The sequence below is a fragment of the Pecten maximus genome, chromosome 6 (genome assembly GCF_902652985.1).
Source record: "Pecten maximus chromosome 6, xPecMax1.1, whole genome shotgun sequence".
Taxonomy (NCBI): domain Eukaryota; kingdom Metazoa; phylum Mollusca; class Bivalvia; order Pectinida; family Pectinidae; genus Pecten; species Pecten maximus.
Genome location: NC_047020.1, coordinates 3873197 through 3897252, shown reverse-complemented (window position 1 = coordinate 3897252; position 24056 = coordinate 3873197). Strand labels below are relative to the sequence as shown.

Sequence of the window (24056 nt, the reverse complement as noted above, 5' to 3'; positions counted from 1 at the left end):
ATACATTTGCAGAACACATAAAGTGTTCAATGTATTCAAACCACAAATGCATGGACTGTTTTTGCATATTGTACCCTGACATAGAACTTTCTACACTAAGATAATCATTCACGTACTTTACAAGCAAATTTTGTAATGCATATATAGTTTCTATCACACGATATCATCAGTAGTTGATAACGTAATCACTATGCATTTTTATTGTAGAACGAACGCAGTTGGCGTGCAGGAGGCTTTCTACGGAAGTGACAACAACATTCTAATATTTTTGGATGAAGTCAACTGTACCGGCCAGGAGTCTCACATTGCTCAGTGTACACTACCCAGTGACTGGGGAGTACACGACTGTGGTCACAATGAGGACGCCGGAGTCAACTGTCAGTTAGGTAATGGCTTTTGGTCTTAACAGAACTAAGAGTGTGGTAAACAGACAGGATATAGGCATTCAGTATTTTATCAGTTTGGGTTACTTTGCCTTTAAACTCTAATATCGAAAATGATGAAATGTGTTGATGGGTCTCTTACATCTCCCCTTCTATAGCTTTTGACGTTTCTTTCTATTTGAGTTTCCTCAGTCGCCTTCTAGGTGAAAACACTTTAGGCCCAACGTATCTTTGGCTCTTCTGTTCTAAAGCTCAATTGAAACCTGGTATCTGACTTGATTTTGTAGAATGTTTTGTAAGAATGTCTCTATTCAAAGACTTAAATAAGAGAAATGAATCAATAATTCACTAGTTGCCCACTTTTAAATGCCAATAGATAATTCTTTATGAACTGTGGGGATGACATGGTCAGCTGACACTGCCCCATCTGTGATCATCCACATTACACCATGTCACTTTGACTAGGATAATATTACTTCCATTTCAAAGCCTGAATCATTAACGTCACCTAAAGACCTCAAAACATCCATTCAATCAACGCAAACACGTACCAAGAAAGTAAAATCCAACTGCTAAACGCTACTACGAGAAATCAACATCAATTTCGTATCATTCAAGCGGAAACAGCATTTATAAAAAAAAATAATGTAATAGAAAGTACTAAACCACACATGCTTATTGGTACAGAAACATGGCTAGACCCCAGTATAAGAAACAATGAAGTTTTACCTCCGGGCTACAATTTATATAGACATGATGGAAAAGAACAACTAAGCCAAGATCTTTTACCTAATGATCAAAAAATGAAATGGTCTTGGCGGAAATAAAAATGAAGTTTGGTAGGTCACTCTATTGTGAATAAATTTTAGAACGACGTACAGACAAATGTCTCTCAAGGAAGGGCCCAAGTATAACTCCTAGAACGAACTACAGACACATGTCCTCAAGGAAGGGCCCAAGTATAACTCCTAGAACGAACTACAGACACACGTCCTCAAGGAAGGGCCCAAGTATAACTCCTAGAACGAACTACAGACACACGTCCTCAAGGAAGGGCCCAAGTATAACTCCTAGAACGAAGTACAGACACATGTCCTCAAGGAAGGGCCCAAGTATAACTCCTAGAACGTACTACAGACACATGTCCTCAAGGAAGGGCCCAAGTATAACTCCTAGAACGAACTACAGACACATGTCCTCAAGGAAGGGCCCAAGTATAACTCCTAGAACGAACTACAGACAAATGTCTCTCAAGGAAGGGCCCAAGTATAACTCCTAGAACGAACTACAGACACATGTCCTCAAGGAAGGGCCCAAGTATAACTCCTAGAACGAACTACAGACACATGTCCTCAAGGAAGGGCCCAAGTATAATTCCTAGAACGAACTACAGACACATGTCCTCAAGGAAGGGCCCAAGTTTAACTCCTAGAACGAACTACAGATACATTTATTTGACATACGTTTTCTGTAAAATACTGGGACATGTAGTCACCGTCATCAGACCCATAATGACTCATGCCGACAATATCCTGTATCCCCTACAACACGGATTAAAATAACATTTGTTCTGTGAAATAAAATGCTGAAAATAATACACAGATATTTCAATCATGGATTTTGCAAAAGTGTTCGATAAGGTCAGCCATAATCTGTAAATCTACAAACGTCCACATTATTGTATACAAGGCAAAATGAATAGATGGGTCCAAACTGTTCTTTTCCGTCGTGCACAAGCAGCCGTTTTTGAAGGTGTTCCTTTACGGTATGACCCTGTTCTGTCAGCTCTATCACGGTATACATAAACAATGTCGAAATGAATATGAGGCTTAAATGATGTACTCTCCTGTTAACCTTGTGTATATTTTATTATTCAAAGACCCCTCAACCATTAGGAGTTTTGTGTTGATGGCCGATTCCTACAATTCCGAGGTTTACCGAATGGACTTAGAGACCGGAAGTTACTCTGCTATTCCAAATGCTAATGTATATTCCCCTATTGCTATTGACTACGACCCTGTAAGTCACAACATTTTCTACACTGACGTCCGATCGGGTATCATCAGACGGTCGACCTTAGACGGAGCCACGCAGACGGATCTTATACAACTAAACAGAAGTAGGCCAACACTTTCATTATCTTAAACAGCAATTGAAATATATAAATATGATCTATTTTAATTAATCAAAATAACTGAACAACAATATAGAAAAGGGATATCGTTTCCCTCGATAAAAATGAATAGCTATGTGTTAAACTTTCTGCTTAATAGAGTACCATTCTGTATCTCATCATGACGCTAACAATGTACCGTCAGATAATGTCATGATGAAGTAAATATGACGTCACAATTTTGTCGTTATCGTTTATAAATATGGACATATTTGTCAATCTCTGTCAGTGAAACGTTTTACTATGGACTTATGTTATGAGCTATAAACATTATGATTAGTGGATATATATGTTTACAGTCGCCACTCCGGATGGTCTGGTCGTTGACGACACAAATCGTCTTTTATTTTACACCGATACCGGAAATGATGTCATCGGTAAAGCAGGTATTGATGGTACTGGTAACACGAACATCATCACCTCCAACTTAGACCAACCAAGAGCGATAACCGTTGACAAAAAGAATCAGTAAGTTCTTGATGTTCTGTGCAAAATACGTTTTTACATCGTTTGAAAAGCACGCTTGATGGATTATTTGTGTGTTGGAATATATTAAAAAAAAAGAAACAAGTATCATCAGCAGGTAAATCATTTTGAAGCAAAAATAAAGATTTTACAAGTCGATACGCTGTAGAGGAATACTGTCAGAGGCTCTTATTGTCATAGATGATATCACATGAGATGAGAGGAATACTGTCAGAGGCTTATTGTTATAGATGATATCACATGAGAAGGGAGGAATACTGTCAGAGGCTTATTGTTATAGATGATATCACATGAGAAGGGAGGAATACTGTCAGAGGCTTATTGTTATAGATGATATCACATGAGAAGGGAGGAATACTGTCAGAGGCTTATTGTTATAGATGATATCACATGAGATGAGAGGAATACTGTCAGAGGCTTATTGTTATAGATGATATCACATGAGAAGGGAGGAATACTGTCAGAGGCTTATTGTTATAGATGATATCACATGAGAAGGGAGGAATACTGTCAGAGGCTTATTGTTATAGATGATATCATATGAGATGGGGGGAATACTGTCAAAGGCTTATTGTTATAGATGATATCACATGAGATGAGAGGAATACTGTCAGAGGCTCTTATTGTTATAGATGATATCATATGAGATGAGAGGAATACTGTCAGAGGCTCTTATTGTTATAGGTGATATCACATGAGAAGGGAGGAATACTGTCAGAGGCTTATTGTCATAGATGATATCACATGAGAAGGGAGGAATACTGTCAGAGGCTTATTGTCATAGATGATATCACATGAGAAGGGAGGAATACTGTCAGAGGCTTATTGTCATAGATGATATCACATGAGAAGGGAGGAATACTGTCAGAGGCTTATTGTTATAGATGATATCACATGAGTAGAGAGGAATACTGCCAGTGGCTTTTATTGTCATAGATGATATCACATGAGAAGGGAGGAATACTGTCAGAGGCTCTTATTGTTATAGATGATATCACATGAGAAGGGAGGAATACTGTCAGAGGCTTATTGTTATAGATGATATCACATGAGAAGGGAGGAATACTGTCAGAGGCTTATTGTCATAGATGATATCACATGAGTAGAGAGGAATACTGCCAGAGGCTCTTATTGTCATAGATGATATCATATGAGATGAGAGGAATACTGTCAGAGGCTTATTGTCATAGATGATATCATATGCTAGCATCTGACCTCTCGAGTAAATAAATCAAAGTGGCGATAGTAAGGTAATCATTTGAAACAGGTAATTTATTGTTTTATTTGTCACATATGTTAAAGTACAAACTGTGGGTAGTAGATTATGTGTGATTTGTTTTGTTAGGGTGGTATACTGGACAGATTGGGGAAATAACCCTAAGATTGAGAAGGCTAACTATGACGGAAGTGGCAGACAAGTCATCGCTAATGGCACAGGGCTTCAGCTCCCTAACGGTCTAACCTTCGACGATAAAGGTAGGGACTTCTTGTGTGTGGTTAAAGGGACTCAACTGCTAAATTTCCTTCTTTTCTCCTTGTATTTTATTTAGGGTACTTGGAATAATTTAAATTACACTACTTACAACATTACACCACTTGATATGAAAACTGGACAAAGATTATAAGTTTTAAACCTTTGCCGATCACCACTTGAAGTTGTGTCTACATTTGATATTTTGATCGGAGGTACCTTGGAAACTGGCTAGACAACCGATTTGCTCCCCTCGCTTGGCTCTGCCACGTCAAACGCCCGAATTCTCGTCCTTGCCCATTTGAATCTAGAGATCGTTTTGGCTCTTTCCTTGCCCACTCAATCCCTTTTGATAGTATAACCTTTTCCTGCAAATCTGGTTTACGTTGTCACGAATACTGACGTGGGATAAAGGACGTGTACTTATGTCATACCATTACCATGTGTACTAACTCATGATTTATTAGAGCATGCTCAGGATTTTTGAATTTCCCTCGAGGACCTTAACAACCTTAAAATGGAGTCTTAGAAAAATAACACAGCTGTATATGTTTTAACGTTTTGAAAAGATTGTTTCATTACATCATGGATGTTATAATATCCTTAACCGGTTATATAGTCAGGGACCAAGCTAATGGTTTATTTATTTATTTATTTATTTATCTATTTTTAATAGCAAGTAAGACATCTAGGGTATCATTTACAAACATATTGCAGTTAGACGTCAGCTCTGACGTGGACGTTTAAGTATTCTTGGTGTACAATACTGGGGGTTTATTTTACCTACAAGTTTAGGGTTACTGACGTGGACGTTTAAGTATTCTTCGTGTACAATACTGGGGGTTTATTTTACCTACAAGTTTAGGGTTACTGACGTGGACGTTTAAGTATTATTGGTGTACAATACTGGGGGTTTATTTTACAGACAAGGTTAGGTGTTACTGACGTGGACGTTTAAGTATTATTGGTGTACAATACTGGGGGTTTATTTTACATACAAGGTTAGGGTTACTGACGTGGACGTTTAAGTGTTCTTGGTGTACAATACTGGGGGTTTATTTTACCTACAAGGTTAGGGTTACTGACGTGGACGTTTAAGTGTTCTTGGTGTACAATACTGGGGGTTTATTTTACCTACAAGTTTAGGGTTACTGACGGGGACGTTTAAGTATTATTGGTGTACAATACTGGGGGTTTATTTTACCTACAAGGTTAGGGTTACTGACGTGGACGTTTAAGTGTTCTTGGTACACAATACTGGAGGTTTATTTTACCTACAAGGTTAGGGTTACTGACGTGGACGTTTAAGTATTATTGGTGTACAATACTGGGGGTTTATTTTACCTACAAGTTTAGGGTTACTGACGTGGACGTTTAAGTATTATTGGTGTACAATACTGGGGGTTTATTTTACAGACAAGGTTAGGGTAACTGACTTGGACGTTTAAGTGTACTTGGTGTACAATACTCGGGGTTTATTTTACAGACAAGGCTAGGGTTACTGACGTGGACGTTTAAGTATTATTGGTGTACAATACTGGGGATTTATTTTACAGACAAGGTTAGGGTTACTGACGTGGACGTTTAAGTATTCTTGGTGTACAATACTCGGGGTTTATTTTACAGACAAGGTTAGGGTTACTGACGTGGACGTTTAAGTATTATTGGTGTACAATACTCGGAGGTTTATTTTACAGACAACAAGCTGTACTTCTGTGATGCCGGCACCAACAAGATAGAGGTAATGAACACAGATGGCAGTAACAGACAGGTACTCTTCGAGGACTCCGGGGCGCACTTCTTCGGCGTAGACACTGACGAGCAGTATATATATTTCTCAGACTGGACCAAGGAGTGAGTGATTGTTACTTAATCTCAATTCAAATCAATATCCCCCATGATTCCTTGCGCAGGCTACGACCGTAATGCATTATGGGACTAAGAACGAGTATAATGTTCCATTTATAGCAGTGATATCATTAATATACATATACATATTTGGTTATCCAGTCCATGAGTCCTCAATAATTAAGCGCAATAAGTGTATACAAATGTCTCAGTATTTTGAGTTTAATTGGAGACGTACGCACTATATATATTGTGACGTTTGATGCATTCTAGCGGAGTGATGAAAATACAGAAGTCTGGAGTTGGTGAGATCCCGATCGGACCCCCAAGCTTTGTTCGTGTTAACGGTGTAGCTGTTTACGAATCCAACTCTGGCTAAGTACAGGTTTGTACTTATATATAAATATATATACACGACTTAATCTCCTCAACATCAGCCCAACTCTGGCTAAGTATAGGTTTGTACTTATAAATGTGTATATCAATATATATACACTGCATCTCCTCTATATCAGTCCAACTCTGGCTAAGTACAGGTGTGTACCGATATATACAGTCTACCTCTGACTAAGTACAGGTGTGTACCGATATATACAGTCCACCTCTGACTAAGTACAGGTGTGTACCGATATATACAGTGCACCTCTGACTAAGTACAGGTGTGTACCGATATATACAGTCCACCTCTGACTAAGTACAGGTGTGTACCGATATATACAGTCCACCTCTGACTAAGTACAGGTGTGTACCGATATATACAGTCCACCTCTGACTAAGTACAGGTGTGTACCGATATATACAGTGCACCTCTGACTAAGTACAGGTGTGTACCGATATATACAGTCCACCTCTGACTAAGTACAGGTGTGTACCGATATATACAGTCCACCTCTGACTAAGTACAGGTGTGTACCGATATATACAGCCCACCTGACTAAGTACAGGTGTGTACCGATATATACAGTCCATCTCTGACTTAGTACAGGTGTGTACCGATATATACAGTCCATCTCTGACTAAGTACAGGTGTGTACCGATATATACAGTCCACCTCTGACTAAGTACATATGTGTACCGATATATACAGCCCACCTCTGACTAAGTACAGGTATGTACCGATATATACAGTCCATCTCTGACTAAGTACAGGTGTGTACCGATATATACAGTCCACCTCTGACTAAGTACAGGTGTGTACCGATATATACAGTCCACCTCTGACTAAGTACAGGTGTGTACCGATATATACAGTCCACCTCTGACTAAGTACAGGTGTGTACCGATATATACAGTCCACCTCTGACTAAGTACAGGTGTGTACCGATATATACAGCCCACCTCTGATTAAGTGTTGTTTTCCCACTCAGCTACCGTCTATGGATGCATTGACAATCATTAATTAAATTAATTCATTTCATAACGGCAAGGTGATGTGGTTTTCATTTTTGATTTTCTTCGATTTGCGTTTCTAAGTGAAAAGGGAGAAGCAATAATGGTATGGTTTATCTATCCTCTTCTATCTACAGAAGGTATGATATTAATATCTTACCTTGTATAAATCATATCACATAATCAACATGTTATCAGCATCATAATACCAAGTACTTTACTAACTCGTTATCAATAACTTCCATCACATAAATAACCAACGGCATAACATCACGTACTTTACTAACTCGTTATCAATAACATAACTCACATCACATAATTAACCAACGTCATAACATCAAGTACTTTACTAACTCGTTATCAATAACTTCCATCACATAAATAACCAACGTCATAATACCAAGTACTTTACTAACTCGTTATCAATAACATAACTCACATCACATAATTTACCTACGTCAAAACATCACGTACTTTACTAACTCGTTATCAATAACATAACTCACATCACATAATTTACCAACGTCAAAACATCACGTACTTTACTAACTCGTTATCAATAACATAACTCACATCACATAATTTACCAACGTCAAAACATCACGTACATTACTAACTCGTTATCAATAACTTCCATCACATAAATAACCAACGTCATAACATCAAGTACTTTACTAACTCGTTATCAATAACATAACTCACATCACATAATTTACCAACGTCAAAACACCAAGTACTTTACTAACTCGTTATCAATAACATAACTCACATCACATAATTAACCAACGTCATAACATCACGTACTTTACTAACTTGTTATCAATAACATAACTCACATCACATAATTAACCAACGTCATAACATCAATTACTTTACTAACTCGTTATCAATAACTTCCATCACATAATTAACCAACGTCATAACATCACGTACATTACTAACTCGTTATCAATAACTTCCATCACATAATTAACCAACGTCATAACATCACGTACATTACTAACTCGTTATCAATAACATAACTCACATCACATAATTAACCAACGTCATAACATCACGTACATTACTAGCTCGTTATCAATATCATAACTCACATCACATTATTAACCAACGTCATAACATCAATTACTTTACTAGCTCGTTATCAATAACATAACTCAAATGCAATTCTATTTTTTTTTTCAGGATTATACAGAGGATCGAGTTCATCATGAAAGTCCTCAGTGAATGGAAGATTGATAATGTGGTTGGTGTGTAGTTGTTTGTAATAAATTCTGTACAAATAAAAAGAATTGAACAAAACTAGAGTTATTCATGAAAACTCTCAGCATAATTCGTCCAAATGATTCGAAACAAATGCATTAACGTCATTTTCAGATTATTTGAATGTGTTTAACGGTAGACATATACCTGTAATACTGTTGTATTGATAACCACGGATATATATATATAATGAAAGGATAAAGAAATGTAACTTCTTTTATTGTAAAATACTTTGTATTGAATACACATAACCATATAAAAAGTAAAGGGGTTAGTCTGCATCCTGACCCTAATCTCCTATTGAATGGCCTCCATATAGCCCCGATTTGTCCCCAATTTAACACTTGATGGATAAATTAGAAACGTTTGGAATTGGCCAAATATCCGAAGTATCCTCTCCGAATTGGCCAACTTACTTACCGAGGAATAGAATAACATTCCTCCACGGACAGTCAATGGGTCAACGTTCTTACCGAGGAATAGAATAACATTCCTCCATGGACAGTCAATGGGTCAACGTTCTTACCGAGGAATAGAATAGCATTCCTCCATGGACAGTCAATGGGTCAACGTTCTTACCGAGGAATGCATGGAATAATATTCCTCCACGGACAGTCAATGGGTCAACGTACTTACCGAGGAATGCATGGTATAATATTCCTCCACGGACAGTCAATGGGTCAACGTTCTTACCGAGGAATAGAATAACATTCCTCCATGGACAGTCAATGGGTCAACGTTCTTACCGAGGAATAGAATAACATTCCTCCATGGACAGTCAATGGGTCAACGTACTTACCGAGGAATAGAATAACATTCCTCCACGGACAGTCAATGGGTCAACGTACTTACCGAGGAATAGAATAACATTCCTCCATGGACAGTCAATGGGTCAACGTACTTACCGAGGAATAGAATAACATTCCTCCATGGACAGTCAATGGGTCAACATTCTTACCGAGGAATAGAATGACATTCCTCCATGGACAGTCAATGGGTCAACGTACTTACCGAGGAATAGAATAACATTCCTCCATGGACAGTCAATGGGCCAACGTACAAATGTACTTACCGAGGAATAGAATAACATTCATCCATGGACAGTCAATGGGCCAACGTACTTACCGAGGAATAGAATAACATTCCTCCATGGACAGTCAATGACCTTATGAACTCCTACCCCGCAGATTTAGAGACGCTATATGTTAGGGATCGGTCTGACAACAGCCGTAATTTCAGCATTGTGTACATAAGGGTACCCTTACGCATGACAGCCTACTGAAGTCCTCATTTGTAAAAAAAAAATATCAGAAAATTGTAAGGCGAATAGTCTAATATTCCAACTTAACGTTTGCATTTCACATTTAGGTAATTTGCTCACAAGTATTATTTTATAAAGCCGTGAAGTTGAAGCTGTGCTTCTTTATCCTATCAGTATATATACGTACTCGTTTTCAATTTTCATGAAGACCAAATGTTATCGAATCATGCTTGTATCGAGTCTTTCAGAATACAAATGATAGGATGTGTACAGGTCTACCTCGGGTACATCGGATAGTGTTTATTTTGACATAATTGTAAGTGTAAATCACCCCACAAACTTCTCACGAAAAATTATTCCACATGGTTCAGAAATATAATAAAAACCTTTTTTGTGGGGAGAAAATAAAACAAATATAATTATCAAACTTGGGTTAAAATTGTCACAATTATTGAATTCCGGATCGAATACGTCTTTGTCGAGCTTATTTTTCAAGATTTATTTCAATGGAACAAAACATAAGTATATTATCATTCTTATACTTTTTAAAGCCTTGCGTTTTCATTTGCCGAAAATACCATTATGATATCTTTGCCTCTCCCCTTCGAACGAAGGAGACATAGTGTATTAGTACCAACTCTTCTAGTGATACTAATTTCCTGTCTGGACCATGACTTCAAAGTACTGAAAAGTACTGAAATGCAGACATTGCAGAATATTGTTTAAAAGATTAATAGCCTTTAAATTATAAAACAATTATTTTGTATGAAATGTAAGTAAGTGTGAAACATTTTTTACAGATAATTCAAGTTTTACTGTGGTTTATGCTGCATAATAACCCTATTCCAAACAAAAAGACTAAAGTGAAAAAGGAGAGTTAACATGTTTGGGGGGGGGGGGTCGACTCGTACAATTTCTTGACATGCTACACAGGAAAACATTATCATGATTAAAGCCTACCAGGATACAAAAGAGTCCTATCAAAAACTGAGAGAGGAGATATGTTACCTTTGTTGCGGACACTATCCTCTAGTTGTAAATGATAATCATGATATATAGTGTCTGTAGTATCCTAATACAGTCATGTTACTGTGTCTATGTCGTTTAATAAGGCTAAGGAATAATTAAGCTATGAGAGTTGCGTAAGTGTTTGTGTTTTTGAATACAACAAAATCGAAATGTCGACCAACCAGAAGCCACTCAAAACGGCTTTTTTGTTATATGCAAATGCAAAGCAGTGCTTGTCTTATTGAAATTAATCTAAATATCAAATTTGAACAATATCCATTCAATAAATCACACCGTTTATTCCATTCAGATATTGGACAGCGAAAACAACAAAGAATCCCGACATTGTAACCAAACCAGGGCAATCGATAAATTACAGATGAAGGGTAAAATTGTTTTATAAAATAAGTATACGTGTTGTGTTCAGTAAGACTACACAGTGCTATCACGTGATTTATATGTTAGGGATTACCTACATTATGTACAGTAGTCTACTGTATCTACGGTCAGGGGTTACGGTACTCAGATAAAGTCGGTATATTACAAATAAAACGTCCCTGTCTATGCTTCGGGGAAAGCTGTCGGAAATCGTCCGTCCGTCCTCCAGACCTAGCTATCACAGCTATATTATACTTATTTATCGCAACATGGCAAATGTTAACACTAGACCTGCACACTGCTTTCTCGGCCAAAGGGAAGTAATTCCGATAGACACAGACGGACAAACTGCGGATTATATCAAAAAGTTCTGTCTACTGTGATATTGTAAAAAAAAAACAGGTCTCTGGATTAAAAATAGTAAATATTTCTCCATTGTGGAAGCATATTTTTCTCTATAGTTATATTACTATCCTATATTTTAATACAGTTCCGTATATTTTTCACACATCTGCCATTTTGACCGACTCGAAGAAAGAAACTTCAAAACAACGGTAATCCTTTTTTGTTTTTGATGCATTTCATTCCCTCACAAACAGAAATACATAATCTGCCTACAATGGTTAGGTCGTTATTCTATATTAATTGTTGTCATTTTATTCACAAATAAATTCCGCCGCTAGATGGGGTAGGATTAAAATTACATAAGGACATAATTGCGTTTGACGATATGCTAGTAGGAGGCAGAAATGGAAGAGTCTGGTTGAGTAGGACTGAACAGAAAGGTGACGACATCAGAATAAATCAATTTCAAGAAAGGGGGGGGGGGGGGGGGGGGGGAGACATGTTTTTACTCTCAAACACAATCTCGTTCTGTTTTTCGTTGAATTTGCTAATTTGTACATACAATTATGATTTCGTTTGCATACACGTATCTCTTGTGTTAAGTCCGCGAGACTGGTCGGGTTTCATTTAGCCGACTTGCAGTACCAGAGCCCACTTGACTTTCACTTTGAGCAAGCATAAATCTTATTGGTAATTAATCACAAAGAGTCTGCTTCTGGTTAGTATGAGTAGAACAAAATATTAGCCCTACTCCTACTGTATCACCTGTATGAGTAGGGTCGATTTGTTTTCTAGTAATACTAACCAGAAGCAGACGCCTGTGGTTACATTGAAAAATAATGACACAGCAGGCATACTTCATCGTCATTCCATCAGTACAGAAAAAATGACACCAGACATTGGGGAAATTTTAGGTGTCAAAATGGAAATTGAAGAAATTCAACCCTCGTGTTAATTTACGTTTGCCAATCACTTTATGATTTGTTTTGACTGAAAAACAAGAGGCCCAGTGGGCCGCATCGCTCACTTGGATATATTTGCCTCTCCCAATAATGGTTCAAACTACAGGTGGATTAAAACCATTCTTGAAAAAGAAAAAGTATCTTAGTTTTTTGTTGTTGATATATTACCCCTCTTGGCCCCAAAGGGGTTCACATCCTTTATACAACATACAACACTGCAAAATGTAACATTATCACAAAGGTCAGTAACTCTGTAAGTTACTGTCGAATAATTCCCATTTCAACTCTTCAGAGATCTTGTCGATATATGGCTACATTTAATGGAATTTAATGGAATTTAATGGATGCAGGCTAAAAGCCTCTATGTCCATATCTGTAAATATTTCTCAAAAATACATATAAAAACATATTACAACGGAATATCAGTAATCATACATTATATTTTCCATGTTATCAACCACTTGGACCAGGTGAGCTAAAAAACCCAGAAAGGCCGATATTTAAGCAAACTTTGACTAAAGGAATGAGTGGGAAATGCTACTACATGCCCAGCTAAGGAGAGAAATTTTCTAAATTGAGAAAACCGATATCTGTTAATGACTTATGTCCCAGGGTTTTACGCCATTTACATAATGTACAAGCTAATCAAAAAATATAATAAGCTACATTTTTTGTATTTCAATACCCTAATTATGTTTTTCAGGGATTTTTTTTATGAAGAGAAGACAGTTAACATTAACGATGTTTTGCACCGACTGATGCTCCCTACTTCTCATTTCATCTTCGCTTGGATTCACCCATTTTGCTGAGATTATCAGTTTGATATTGGCGCTAAACTGCCGCCACTATTACCCCCCCCCCCCCCCCCCCCCCCCCCCCCTTCCCCCTTGAATGAAGGCCAAGGTCATTCATTTGAACAAACTTTGTACCCATTCTTCCCAGCATGCAAGAGGGTCATATTCAGGTTTCTGGAACTCTTTGTTATAGATCAGTTTATTGAAGGTTTTAGCATATTCAACTCCTGTGACCTTGAATTTAGGTCAAGGTCATCCATTTTAACAAACTTGGTAGCACTTCATCCCAGTATGTTAACCACTTGGTTATCATTAAGTTGACTAAAAGATTTAAGCATATTTGAACCTTATGAGCTTGAACGAAGATCAAGGTCATCCATTTGGACATACTTGAAAGCCCTTCATCACAGCATGCTATAAACCTAATATTGGCTCTCTGGGCCACTTGGTTATCAAAGTCATTTAAAGAGTTTAGCATATTCGACTGCTATGACCTTGAACAAAGGTCAAGGTCATCTATTTGAACCAACTTGGTAGCTCTTCATCTCCGCATGATACGGAGTCTTCAGCATGCAACTGGCTCAATATCATGTCCCTAGGCCTGTTAGTTAATGAGAAGAGGTTGAAAGTGTAAAGGGGACCTTGAAATCTATTTATTGTAACAATGACCTTAATTTTCACTTCATGTCGTTGAAACGCTAACTCCTAAGATATTAGCTTCGACAACGTAGCTCTGGAAGATGGACGGATAATTTCTGACAGATATAGTAGTGTAGGCAGTGTATGAATATTCAATCTAGTAATATAAGAGATATGGCTTTTGAGTGCATGAAATTTCAACAGGATCATTGATGAAGCTGAACAAGGATGTTGAAAATCTATTTATAGTTGCCTCATTTTTAACCCCTGGTGGTTGAAATCTGAACTCGTATAAGAGATGTTGAAGTTTCAGACAGAAACCATTACTGAAGCCAGCAGAGCGAGGATGTTCTTTGGTCACGTACGTACAAGAATATCCCTACATCCCCTCGCCCATCAGGAGGGGACAATTAATCTTTGATCAGTAACTGTAAATCTTTAAACTGAAGGATCAAAAAGAAATACTTTTAATTAGATAATATAGAACATATAATGGCATATTCAAGAACTTTTCAATGCCTAAAGTAAATCAAGGGTTTTTCAAGGCTACACATGCAGCATATTTCCAGATATAGACTGGAAATCTGCCGTACATAAATTTGGAACTCTGGAAGAATTTTCTTTTCCTTTGCCCATAGACACCAGTATATGAATTGTTTATTGAATATGGAGTCAAATAATCTGAAACGTGTAGTATTTTACCTTAGATTTCTTTTCCGTTACCTTACTTGTCTGGAATGTCAGACATACCTTTGCTACAGTCAAGATTCTTCTTTGACTTCACCCAGATTTTCCTTTAAACAGGTAGATGAAACTAAAGTTAAACTACCTTGGTTTATTCTCGAGACAGATTTTTTATCCAGAAATTATACCAACACAATATTTCTCTTCACATGTTTATTTTACATGAAGTCCATCACAATTACTTAAATAGCATCTTCTTGTGATGAGGAGACCTGCAACAGAACAAAAAGGAAATTAAAATTCTGTTATCTTTAATCAAAATCCTGTTATCCTTAATCAATATTATCTAATTCTTCTAATATAAAACAATTATATCAATATTTCAATCTCTCAAATCAAACACAAAAATATCAATATTGCTATTTTTCCCACTTTGACAATTGTCAATACAAAAAACACATCCAAACACTTTGTCCGACACCTAAGTTAATAGCTACAATAATTAATCTGTGTTTTATCAAATAAAACTGGAACAATTTGGGTAGGTGAATTTTGAACACCAATATTTAACACACCCATATTGAATTACTGTCAGATGTATATCGATACTCTTTTCATTATATTAAGTTCATGTCTGTGGTGTTTGGGCTGGTTCAGATGTCCCAGACTTGTTTATGTTGTGTACAGGTCATGTCTGTGGTGTTTGGGCTGGTTCAGATGTCCCAGACTTGTTTATGTTATGTACAGGTCATGTCTGTGGTGTTTGGGCTGGTTCAGATGTCCCAGACTTGTTTATGTTGTGTACAGGTCATGCCTGTGGTGTTTGGGCTGGTTCAGATGTCCCAGACTTGTTTATGTTATGTACAGATCATGTCTGTGGTGTTTGGGCTGGTTCAGATGTCCTAGACTTGTTGATGTTATGTACAGGTCACGTCTGTGGTGTTTGGGCTGGTTCAGACGTCCCAGACTTGTTTATGTTGTGTACAGGTCATGCCTGTGGTGTTTGGGCTGGTTCAGACGTCCCAGACTTGTTTATGTTGTGTACAGGTCACGTCTGTGGTGTTTGGGCTGGTTCAGACGTCCCAGACTTGTTTATGTTGTGTACAGGTCACGTCTGTGGTGTTTGGGCTGGTTCAGATGTCCTAGACTTGTTTACGTATGTACAGGTCATGTCTGTGGTGTTGGGGCTGGTTCAGACGTCCCAGACTTGTTTATGTTATGTACAGGTCATGTCTGTGGTGTTTTGGCTGGTTCAGACATCCCAGACTTGTTTATGTTATGTACAGGTCACGTCTGTGGTGTTTGGCTGGTTCAGACGTCCCAGACTTGTTTATGTTATGTACAGGTCACGTCTGTGGTGTTTTGGCTGGTTCAGACATCCCAGACTTGTTTATGTATGTACAGGTCATGTCTGTGGTGTTGGGGCTGGTTCAGACGTCCAAGACTTGTTTATGTTATGTACAGGTCATGTCTGTGGTGTTTGGGCTGGTTCAGATGTCCCAGACTTGTTTATGTTATGTACAGGTCACGCCCGTGGTGTTTGGGCTGGTTCAGATGTCCCAGACTTGTTTATGTTATGTACAGGTCATGTCTGTGGTGTTTTCGCTGGTTCAGACGTCCCAGACTTGTTTATGTTGTGTACAGGTCATGTCTGTGGTGTTTGGGCTGGTTCAGATGTCCCAGACTTGTTTATGTTATGTACAGGTCATGTCTGTGGTGTTTGGGCTGGTTCAGATGTCCCAGACTTGTTGATGTTATGTACAGGTCATGTCTGTGGTGTTTGGTCTGGTTCAGATGTCCCAGACTTGTTTATGTTATGTACAGGTCATGTCTGTGGTGTTTGGGCTGGTTCAGATGTCCCAGACTTGTTTATGTTATGTACAGATCATGTCTGTGGTGTTTGGGCTGGTTCAGATGTCCCAGACTTGTTTATGTTATGTACAGGTCACGCCTGTGGTGTTTTGGCTGGTTCAGACGTCCCAGACTTGTTTATGTTGTGTACAGGTCATGCCTGTGGTGTTTGGGCTGGTTCAGATGTCCCAGACTTGTTTATGTTATGTACAGGTCATGTCTGTGGTGTTTGGGCTGGTTCAGATGTCCCAGACTTGTTTACGTATGTACAGGTCATGTCTGTGGTGTTTGGGCTGGTTCAGACGTCCCAGACTTGTTTATGTTATGTACAGGTCATGTCTGTGGTGTTTGGGCTGGTTCAGACGTCCCAGACTTGTTTATGTTGTGTACAGGTCATGCCTGTGGTGTTTGGGCTGGTTCAGACGTCCCAGACTTGTTTATGTTGTGTACAGGTCACGTCTGTGGTGTTTGGTCTGGTTCAGATGTCCCAGACTTGTTTATGTTATGTACAGGTCATGTCTGTGGTGTTTGGGCTGGTTCAGATGTCCCAGACTTGCTTATGTTATGTACAGGTCACGTCTGTGGTGTTGGGGCTGGTTCAGACATCCCAGACTTGTTTATGTTATGTACAGGTCACGTCTGTGGTGTTTGGGCTGGTTCAGGCGTCCCAGACTTGTTTATGTTTGTACAGGTCACGTCTGTGGTGTTTGGGCTGGTTCAGACATCCCAGACTTGTTTGTTATGTACAGGTCGTGTCTGTGGTGTTTGGGCTGGTTCAGATGTCCCAGACTTGTTTATGTTATGTACAGGTCATGTCTGTGGTGTTTGGGCTGGTTCAGATGTCCCAGACTTGTTTGTTATGTACAGGTCGTGTCTGTGGTGTTTGGGCTGGTTCAGATGTCCCAGACTTGTTTATGTTATGTACAGGTCATGCCTGTGGTGTTTGGGCTGGTTCAGATGTCCTAGACTTGTTTACGTATGTACAGGTCACGCCTGTGGTGTTTTCGCTGGTTCAGATGTCCCAGACTTGTTTATGTTATGTACAGGTCATGTCTGTGGTGTTTGGGCTGGTTCAGATGTCCTAGACTTGTTTACGTATGTACAGGTCACGCCTGTGGTGTTTGGGCTGGTTCAGACGTCCCAGACTTGTTAATGTTGTGTACAGGTCATGTCTGTGGTGTTCGGCTGGTTGAGATGTCCCAGACTTGTTTATGTTATGTACAGGTCACGTCTGTGGTGTTTGGCTGGTTCAGATGTCCCAGACTTGTTTATGTATGTACAGGTTACGCCTGTGGTGTTTTCGCTGGTTCAGACGTCCAAGACTTGTTTACGTATGTACAGGTCATGTCTGTGGTGTTTTGGCTGGTTCAGATGTCCCAGACTTGTTTATGTTACACTTACCCTCACGCCTGTGGAGTTTGGGCTGGTTCGGGTGCCCCTGGCTTGGCGGTTCCCTTCTGTTCACTGTATGGTTGTGCAGGTGTCTGTTCTTCCTTTGGCTCCACAATGTTAACATGATCTGGCAGTGGTTTCTTGGGACCAATCTTACCGCTGGGGTCCCATGGTAACATGATCTTTACTTTAATACCCAGTACACCTGTAAAGTCAAATGACCAGACTTAATCGACTGTGTTGATTAGGGGGTGGCTTTGGAGGCCAAAAAAAGCTATGAAGATAGTACTTCGATAGTAAAATTTCTATTGCGACTGTCCAGAGACTATTACGATATTGCCACAGAATGCTATTTTTTTTCCTTCAATATTTAGCAATTCAAAGAGTTGGGTTTTAGTTTTTCATGTGATGGAAATGAAAACTAGCCGAGATCATGCCATAGCATTAAATGTTGCATCTACATTTATTTCAATTTAAATCAATTCTAGAAATTGAAAACAAAAAGTATGATTTCAGGAAGGAAACCAGATTTAATTTTTACATTTTGTCACAGTAGCTATTTCTTTAATGATGATGAGACAAGACTTTGTCTTTGAAATGTGATACTGACACAAATTGTTGATGGGCTGTAATAAAACAATACTGTAACAATACTTTCAGATTCCCGAAATGCTCCTATATGGCTGATTTTTTCTAACTTTCTATGTAAAATTGAAAAAAAGCCATGTACAATTTTAGATAAGAAATAAAGTGACCATTGACAAGTCATTTTGTTACTTAACCTTGCTAAAATGCATGCAGAAATCTTTTTCCCTATTGAATTTTTAACACTTCAGTTTTGTCTGTGTAATCAAACAATATTTTTTCCACAAAAAGAAGAAAGTCTTCCAGTTTTATTATTGTGATCTGATAATTGTTAGCTATCTTCTTACCATTGGTAATTTCAATGGGAACATCAAAAATCTTGTTGTTTACTTTTGGTACAATTTTAAGGATTTCACAAAGGGCAGATAACTAGTTCAAAACAATGCCTATACATAACCATATTAACTTTCATTAGTATCATAATACTGGAATCAGATTAGGAGATGAACTCTACTTAAACAGTAAATTTTATGATTGGATATTTGAGAAATTTATATATATTCAGTCTAAGCTGAACACTGGCACATGACCTACCCTGCCTGAGGAGTACGTGTCGGACAGCTGTGTCTACGTAATCATTGATGGGCTCTCCACTGTGAATCATAAGACCATCTACAAACTTCATGGACTTTGCCCTCTGACCTCTCAGCTTGCCAGACACAACAACTTCACATCCCTTGGCGCCACTCTCCATGATGAATCTCAACACACCATAGCATGCCCTGAAATCAAAAAGAGGTCAACTCAAGTTCAACAAACACACAGAGAAATAGTACATCTTAGTCTTGTGTTGAAATTATTACGTTTTATTATTTTCAATTGACAATCAAATGTGAATCAATTCTCTTTGAATGTAAAAAATTCCTTTTTTCTCAATTCCCAATTAATTCCTTGACAATGTCCACTAACAACTGCCATTCCTCAAGATGTTAAACTTTCAAATATGCGTGCCCCACCCAACATCCCTATGAAAAAAGTTTTTACTGTGCAGTTCACATGTTAATCAGAAATTACAAGATTACTGCACAGCCCCCTTAAGGTTCATGAAGGAGATCCTAGTAAATACACTCCATAAATTTTCAACAGGTGTCATAGCATGTGACAATATTTGTCACGGCAATGAAAATCTCCAGGTAACACTCAGACCTATAAAATTCACAGCCACATATTTTCCCAGCTTAAACCTTAATTGTTCCAGTCGGCAATGGTTTTTTACTGTGTTAAAGAAATTTCTGCCTTTTTCATGTTGCTATGAAAATGGATCAATTCATGAACCAAGTGTGAAACATGAATTACGCATTGGCTTTATTAAATTTTCATGTTTTCCAAATTAATTGCATTATAAACCCTCAACACACTGATGCTATTTTCCCAATTTTCAGTCAACAAACATTTGTAATATAAGAATAGGGTCCCATTCCCAAAACATCTGCCAACTTGTGTTGATAATTTTAACAACATAGCAAATCAGAGAACCTCCTCTGATTACTCACCTCCTGACAGCGAGACCGCCGATGAGTTTGTATCTAAGGGACTCACACTGAGCGATGGCACACAGACCTCTCTGGGCAACCTTCTCTGCATACAACTGAGGACAAATGTAGATCATTGATAAATGAATGAAAAACTTGCTAGATCCGTTCTTGCAGCATTAGTAAATACTTTCCTTTTCAGTTTCATGCTTCGAGTGTTTATTGTTACAAATCAACATTGATATCGCGTCCACAAATTCACATCAACATCAGAGCCAACAACAAACAATTCAACATTGACATGATCCGAGTCCACAACACTGTATTCATTTTCATGTGAACTCCATAAAAAATATCATAACACTATTGAATGTTTCTATCCCATTGAAATCACTTTTAACAAAATTATTTCTCTTTACTTTCAAAGATTAATTTTCCAGTAATTTTGATTAAATATGACTTCTGAAAAGAACTAATAAACTTGTGCATAGTCAGTTATAGTTAATTATATATAAGTTTTCAATTAAGGATATGAGTTCTACATTGAACACAAAATGTAATTTAAATATTATTTATAGTTAATTTCCTGTTGTGTTTGCTGTATTGATATTTGTATTTTAGCAGAACTGAACATGGTAAAGGCCGGTAGTCTTGTAGCTTAAATGGTTATAATTAGAGTATCTGTTTCGAGTACTGAGTTCCAGCCTTGTCATGCATTTTCCCTCCAATTACATTTGACCAACCTGACCACTGGCGTTTAGACATGTCTAGTTCCACTATGGTATTCAGTATACAATTTCTTCATGTTTAAAGCGCGTTTAAATTTGGAGCTGGTATAAATTTCTCTGAGAGAATGCACTTCTAAGTGTTCCAAAGCTATAAGTTGCAAATCAATTATTGAACATACTTCAACAGTTCCTTCTGGGAAGCTGAATCGTTTCTGTACAACAGAGGTAAGCTCCCTGATTCTGCGTCCCTTCTCTCCGAGGACATTCTGGGTCCTTGTAGCGAGAATTATAATTTCTGTACGGGTTGGTGTGACGCGTACTTCTACCCCGCTGTAACCATCTTCGGCAAGTTCTCTTGTAAGGAAGTTGTTCAATTCTGCCTTGAACACACCATCAGCTACGAACTAAAATGGACAGAACATTGATTTAATTTTCAAATATGAATATAACCTAGAATAGTGTGATAAGGCTATATTTCATTAACTAGTTAAGTCATATATTTAATATATCTCATCATTTTGGACTGGATCTCCCCATTTGTGTAAAATCAAAACAACTATTCGACAGGCCGATATCATAGCCGTGGTATTTCTGAAATTCACTGAATTACACAAAAGATTTAGCAACCTCAACCAATCAACTAAAATCGTATCTGTAAGTGAATCGTTATGGAAGATTTTGCAATAACATCACGTTTCTTCTGAACGTCAAACGAGTGTGTTAGGATCAACATGACATGCCATATATAATCGGTCTCAATCTGCCTTAAATGGTGACATCCATCGAAGTAATATCAGTCATTATATAGATAAATCATTGTTTATTCTCGAAATGCTGTTTAAGCTTTATTGGACCTGTATTTGAAGGTGTAAAAGTAGATTCTAACCTTCCTTTTCTTGCTACCTTGCGTGGCCGCCATATTGAAAGGCTTAAAGAGGAAGTAGAGGTACTTCCGAACTCCGAATTCTCTATTGTGTCGGGGGGATTTAAACCCTTCACCGATCAGTTCCGGAGGTTTTGCAATATATTGGATTTCATGAACGGCTTTTACTGGACACTGTCTTCAAATATTATTCATATACATGTATTTTGTTATATTTTCCAGATAATCTCGTGTTGCATTTTTAACTCTAAACTATATAATGATTATTGTGAAAGACACATGGAAATAATATTTGTCTATGTAGCTCGAAGTACTACATTTTTTTTTTGTACTTAGTGATAAGAAAAGGCCGCTGTGATCCGAGCGTTTCCCACTTTTTAACGTAGATTGTTCTCATACTAACATTGTATTTTATCCCGTATTACGAGTTTCGTACAATCATATATGGACATATAATAAGTTATAAAAGTCCCGGATAGTTATGTATTTGAGGTACTTTTTAAAAATCATATTGTTTTAGTACGTTTTTTTTTTAAATAATTATTCTCTCTCTCTCTCTCTCTCTCTCAAATTTCACATTTTTGGACTCAACTGTTTTCACTTAAACCATCATTGCGTTGGCAATTTTGAATGTTTCTAATTCATTTTTGGTTTAAAACTTCGCAATGTTCAATACATTGAAAATAATACAAACAATTTATGAGAAAAAAGTCTTCTTCTTTTAATATTATTTTCCGTATGTATCACCGAAAAGCTGAAAAATAACCAATATTAGTTCAGGACAAATGTAAGCACAATGACTCCCCATTTTTATATTTATATGCTTTAGAAAGAGCTACTTTTTCCCATTTGATCTGGAAAATGTCTTAAAAAGTTAGTCAGCAGTTAAATCTAGCAAAAATGGTGAAAAATTGGGTATTTTATACTTAAAAGTTCAGGGGTATGGGTTACATGAATTGTTATTCTGGTAGGAAATAATTGGCTAGGTCAATCTAACTTCTAAATCTAAAAAGAATATACCATGTTTGTCAATATTCTAAAAACATTCATACATAAAGAAATAATTGGCTAGGTCAATCTAACTTCTAAATCTAAAAAGAATAAACTAGGTTTGTCAATTCTAAAAACATTCATACATATCCGATAACACACTTTTAAAATATTGCTTTGATTTGTTGTGTGTATGGTAAAAACAGCAGAATTCACATAAAATCAAATATCATGTCAAATTCTAATCTTTGATCCACCATAACTCAAAAACGAACAGACCGACATATCATCTTTTCATTGTTTTATTTCTGTAGTCTCTCCCTTTAAAATGAGGTAAAACATTTAAAAAGAAAATTTTGACTTGTCACCAGAGCAGATCCTTGATGTCCCTTGACATTTAATCATGAAATAAACGCATTTTTTTCAAGTACGTGTTTAAAATAACATTCACTTTATAGTTTACAATGTATCATGATTTCCGCCTTAAATTTGATATCAAATTGTAACCTATTCTGATAAATAACTGTAGAGCAAGGGTTTCGCACAGTACGTAAATACGCACACCTGTCGATTTTTTGCTCTTTTCCCCCAAGTGGTCGAAGACTGTGCTTTTTGTTTATATGGTGACTGATGCCAGACTTTCGTCGAATTTTAGCCATTTTAGATATATCTTTTCATATTGATTTAGGGCCTAGGTTCGTTTTGAAAAAAAAAAAAAAAAAAAATATTACGACTCTCATCCGATAAAATGGATACCGGGTGATTAAATATTAAATATCCAGCAAGTATTTTTTTAAGATTATTTTAATCATTGCATTGGGCTTAATCTTAGTTTAGGATGTTATTTGTCTACAAAATGGTTAAAAAAATATTTTTACCAACAAAATTAAACAAGTTAGATGTGTGTGCGAAATTACGTTCCCGATCGTCTTCAAACTCAGAAATGAATACAAGTTAACAACATCCCCCATGCGCAGTGATACGTGTGCGCATATCCGGTTACACATTTGC

At 37.4% G+C, this 24056-nt stretch overlaps 2 protein-coding genes across 2 annotated transcripts in view; one reads left to right on the top strand and one right to left on the bottom strand.

Moving 5' to 3' along the window:
* The window catches only part of LOC117328758 (low-density lipoprotein receptor-related protein 4-like), a 33390-nt gene extending 24338 nt beyond the window's left edge, over nucleotides 1-9052 (top strand). Inside the window, 7 exon segments of the mRNA XM_033886284.1 lie at nucleotides 208-386; nucleotides 2263-2502; nucleotides 2856-3024; nucleotides 4388-4518; nucleotides 6211-6367; nucleotides 6635-6746; nucleotides 8936-9052. Of these exon segments, the coding sequence (XP_033742175.1) occupies nucleotides 208-386; nucleotides 2263-2502; nucleotides 2856-3024; nucleotides 4388-4518; nucleotides 6211-6367; nucleotides 6635-6740 (982 nt within the window). The 3' untranslated portion in view covers nucleotides 6741-6746; nucleotides 8936-9052.
* Nucleotides 9053-15282: 6230 nt separating this feature from the next.
* LOC117329953 (40S ribosomal protein S3-like) lies at nucleotides 15283-23704 on the bottom strand. Its single transcript, XM_033888185.1, has 7 exons — nucleotides 23610-23704; nucleotides 22059-22233; nucleotides 21352-21576; nucleotides 20466-20560; nucleotides 19507-19694; nucleotides 18337-18532; nucleotides 15283-15356 (listed from the first exon to the last, which is right to left on the bottom strand). The coding sequence occupies exons 1-6, from the start codon at nucleotides 23702-23704 to the stop codon at nucleotides 18339-18341; spliced, it is 972 nt and encodes a 323-aa protein (XP_033744076.1). The 3' UTR covers nucleotides 15283-15356; nucleotides 18337-18338.
* Between the last annotated feature and the right edge of the window lie 352 nt (nucleotides 23705-24056).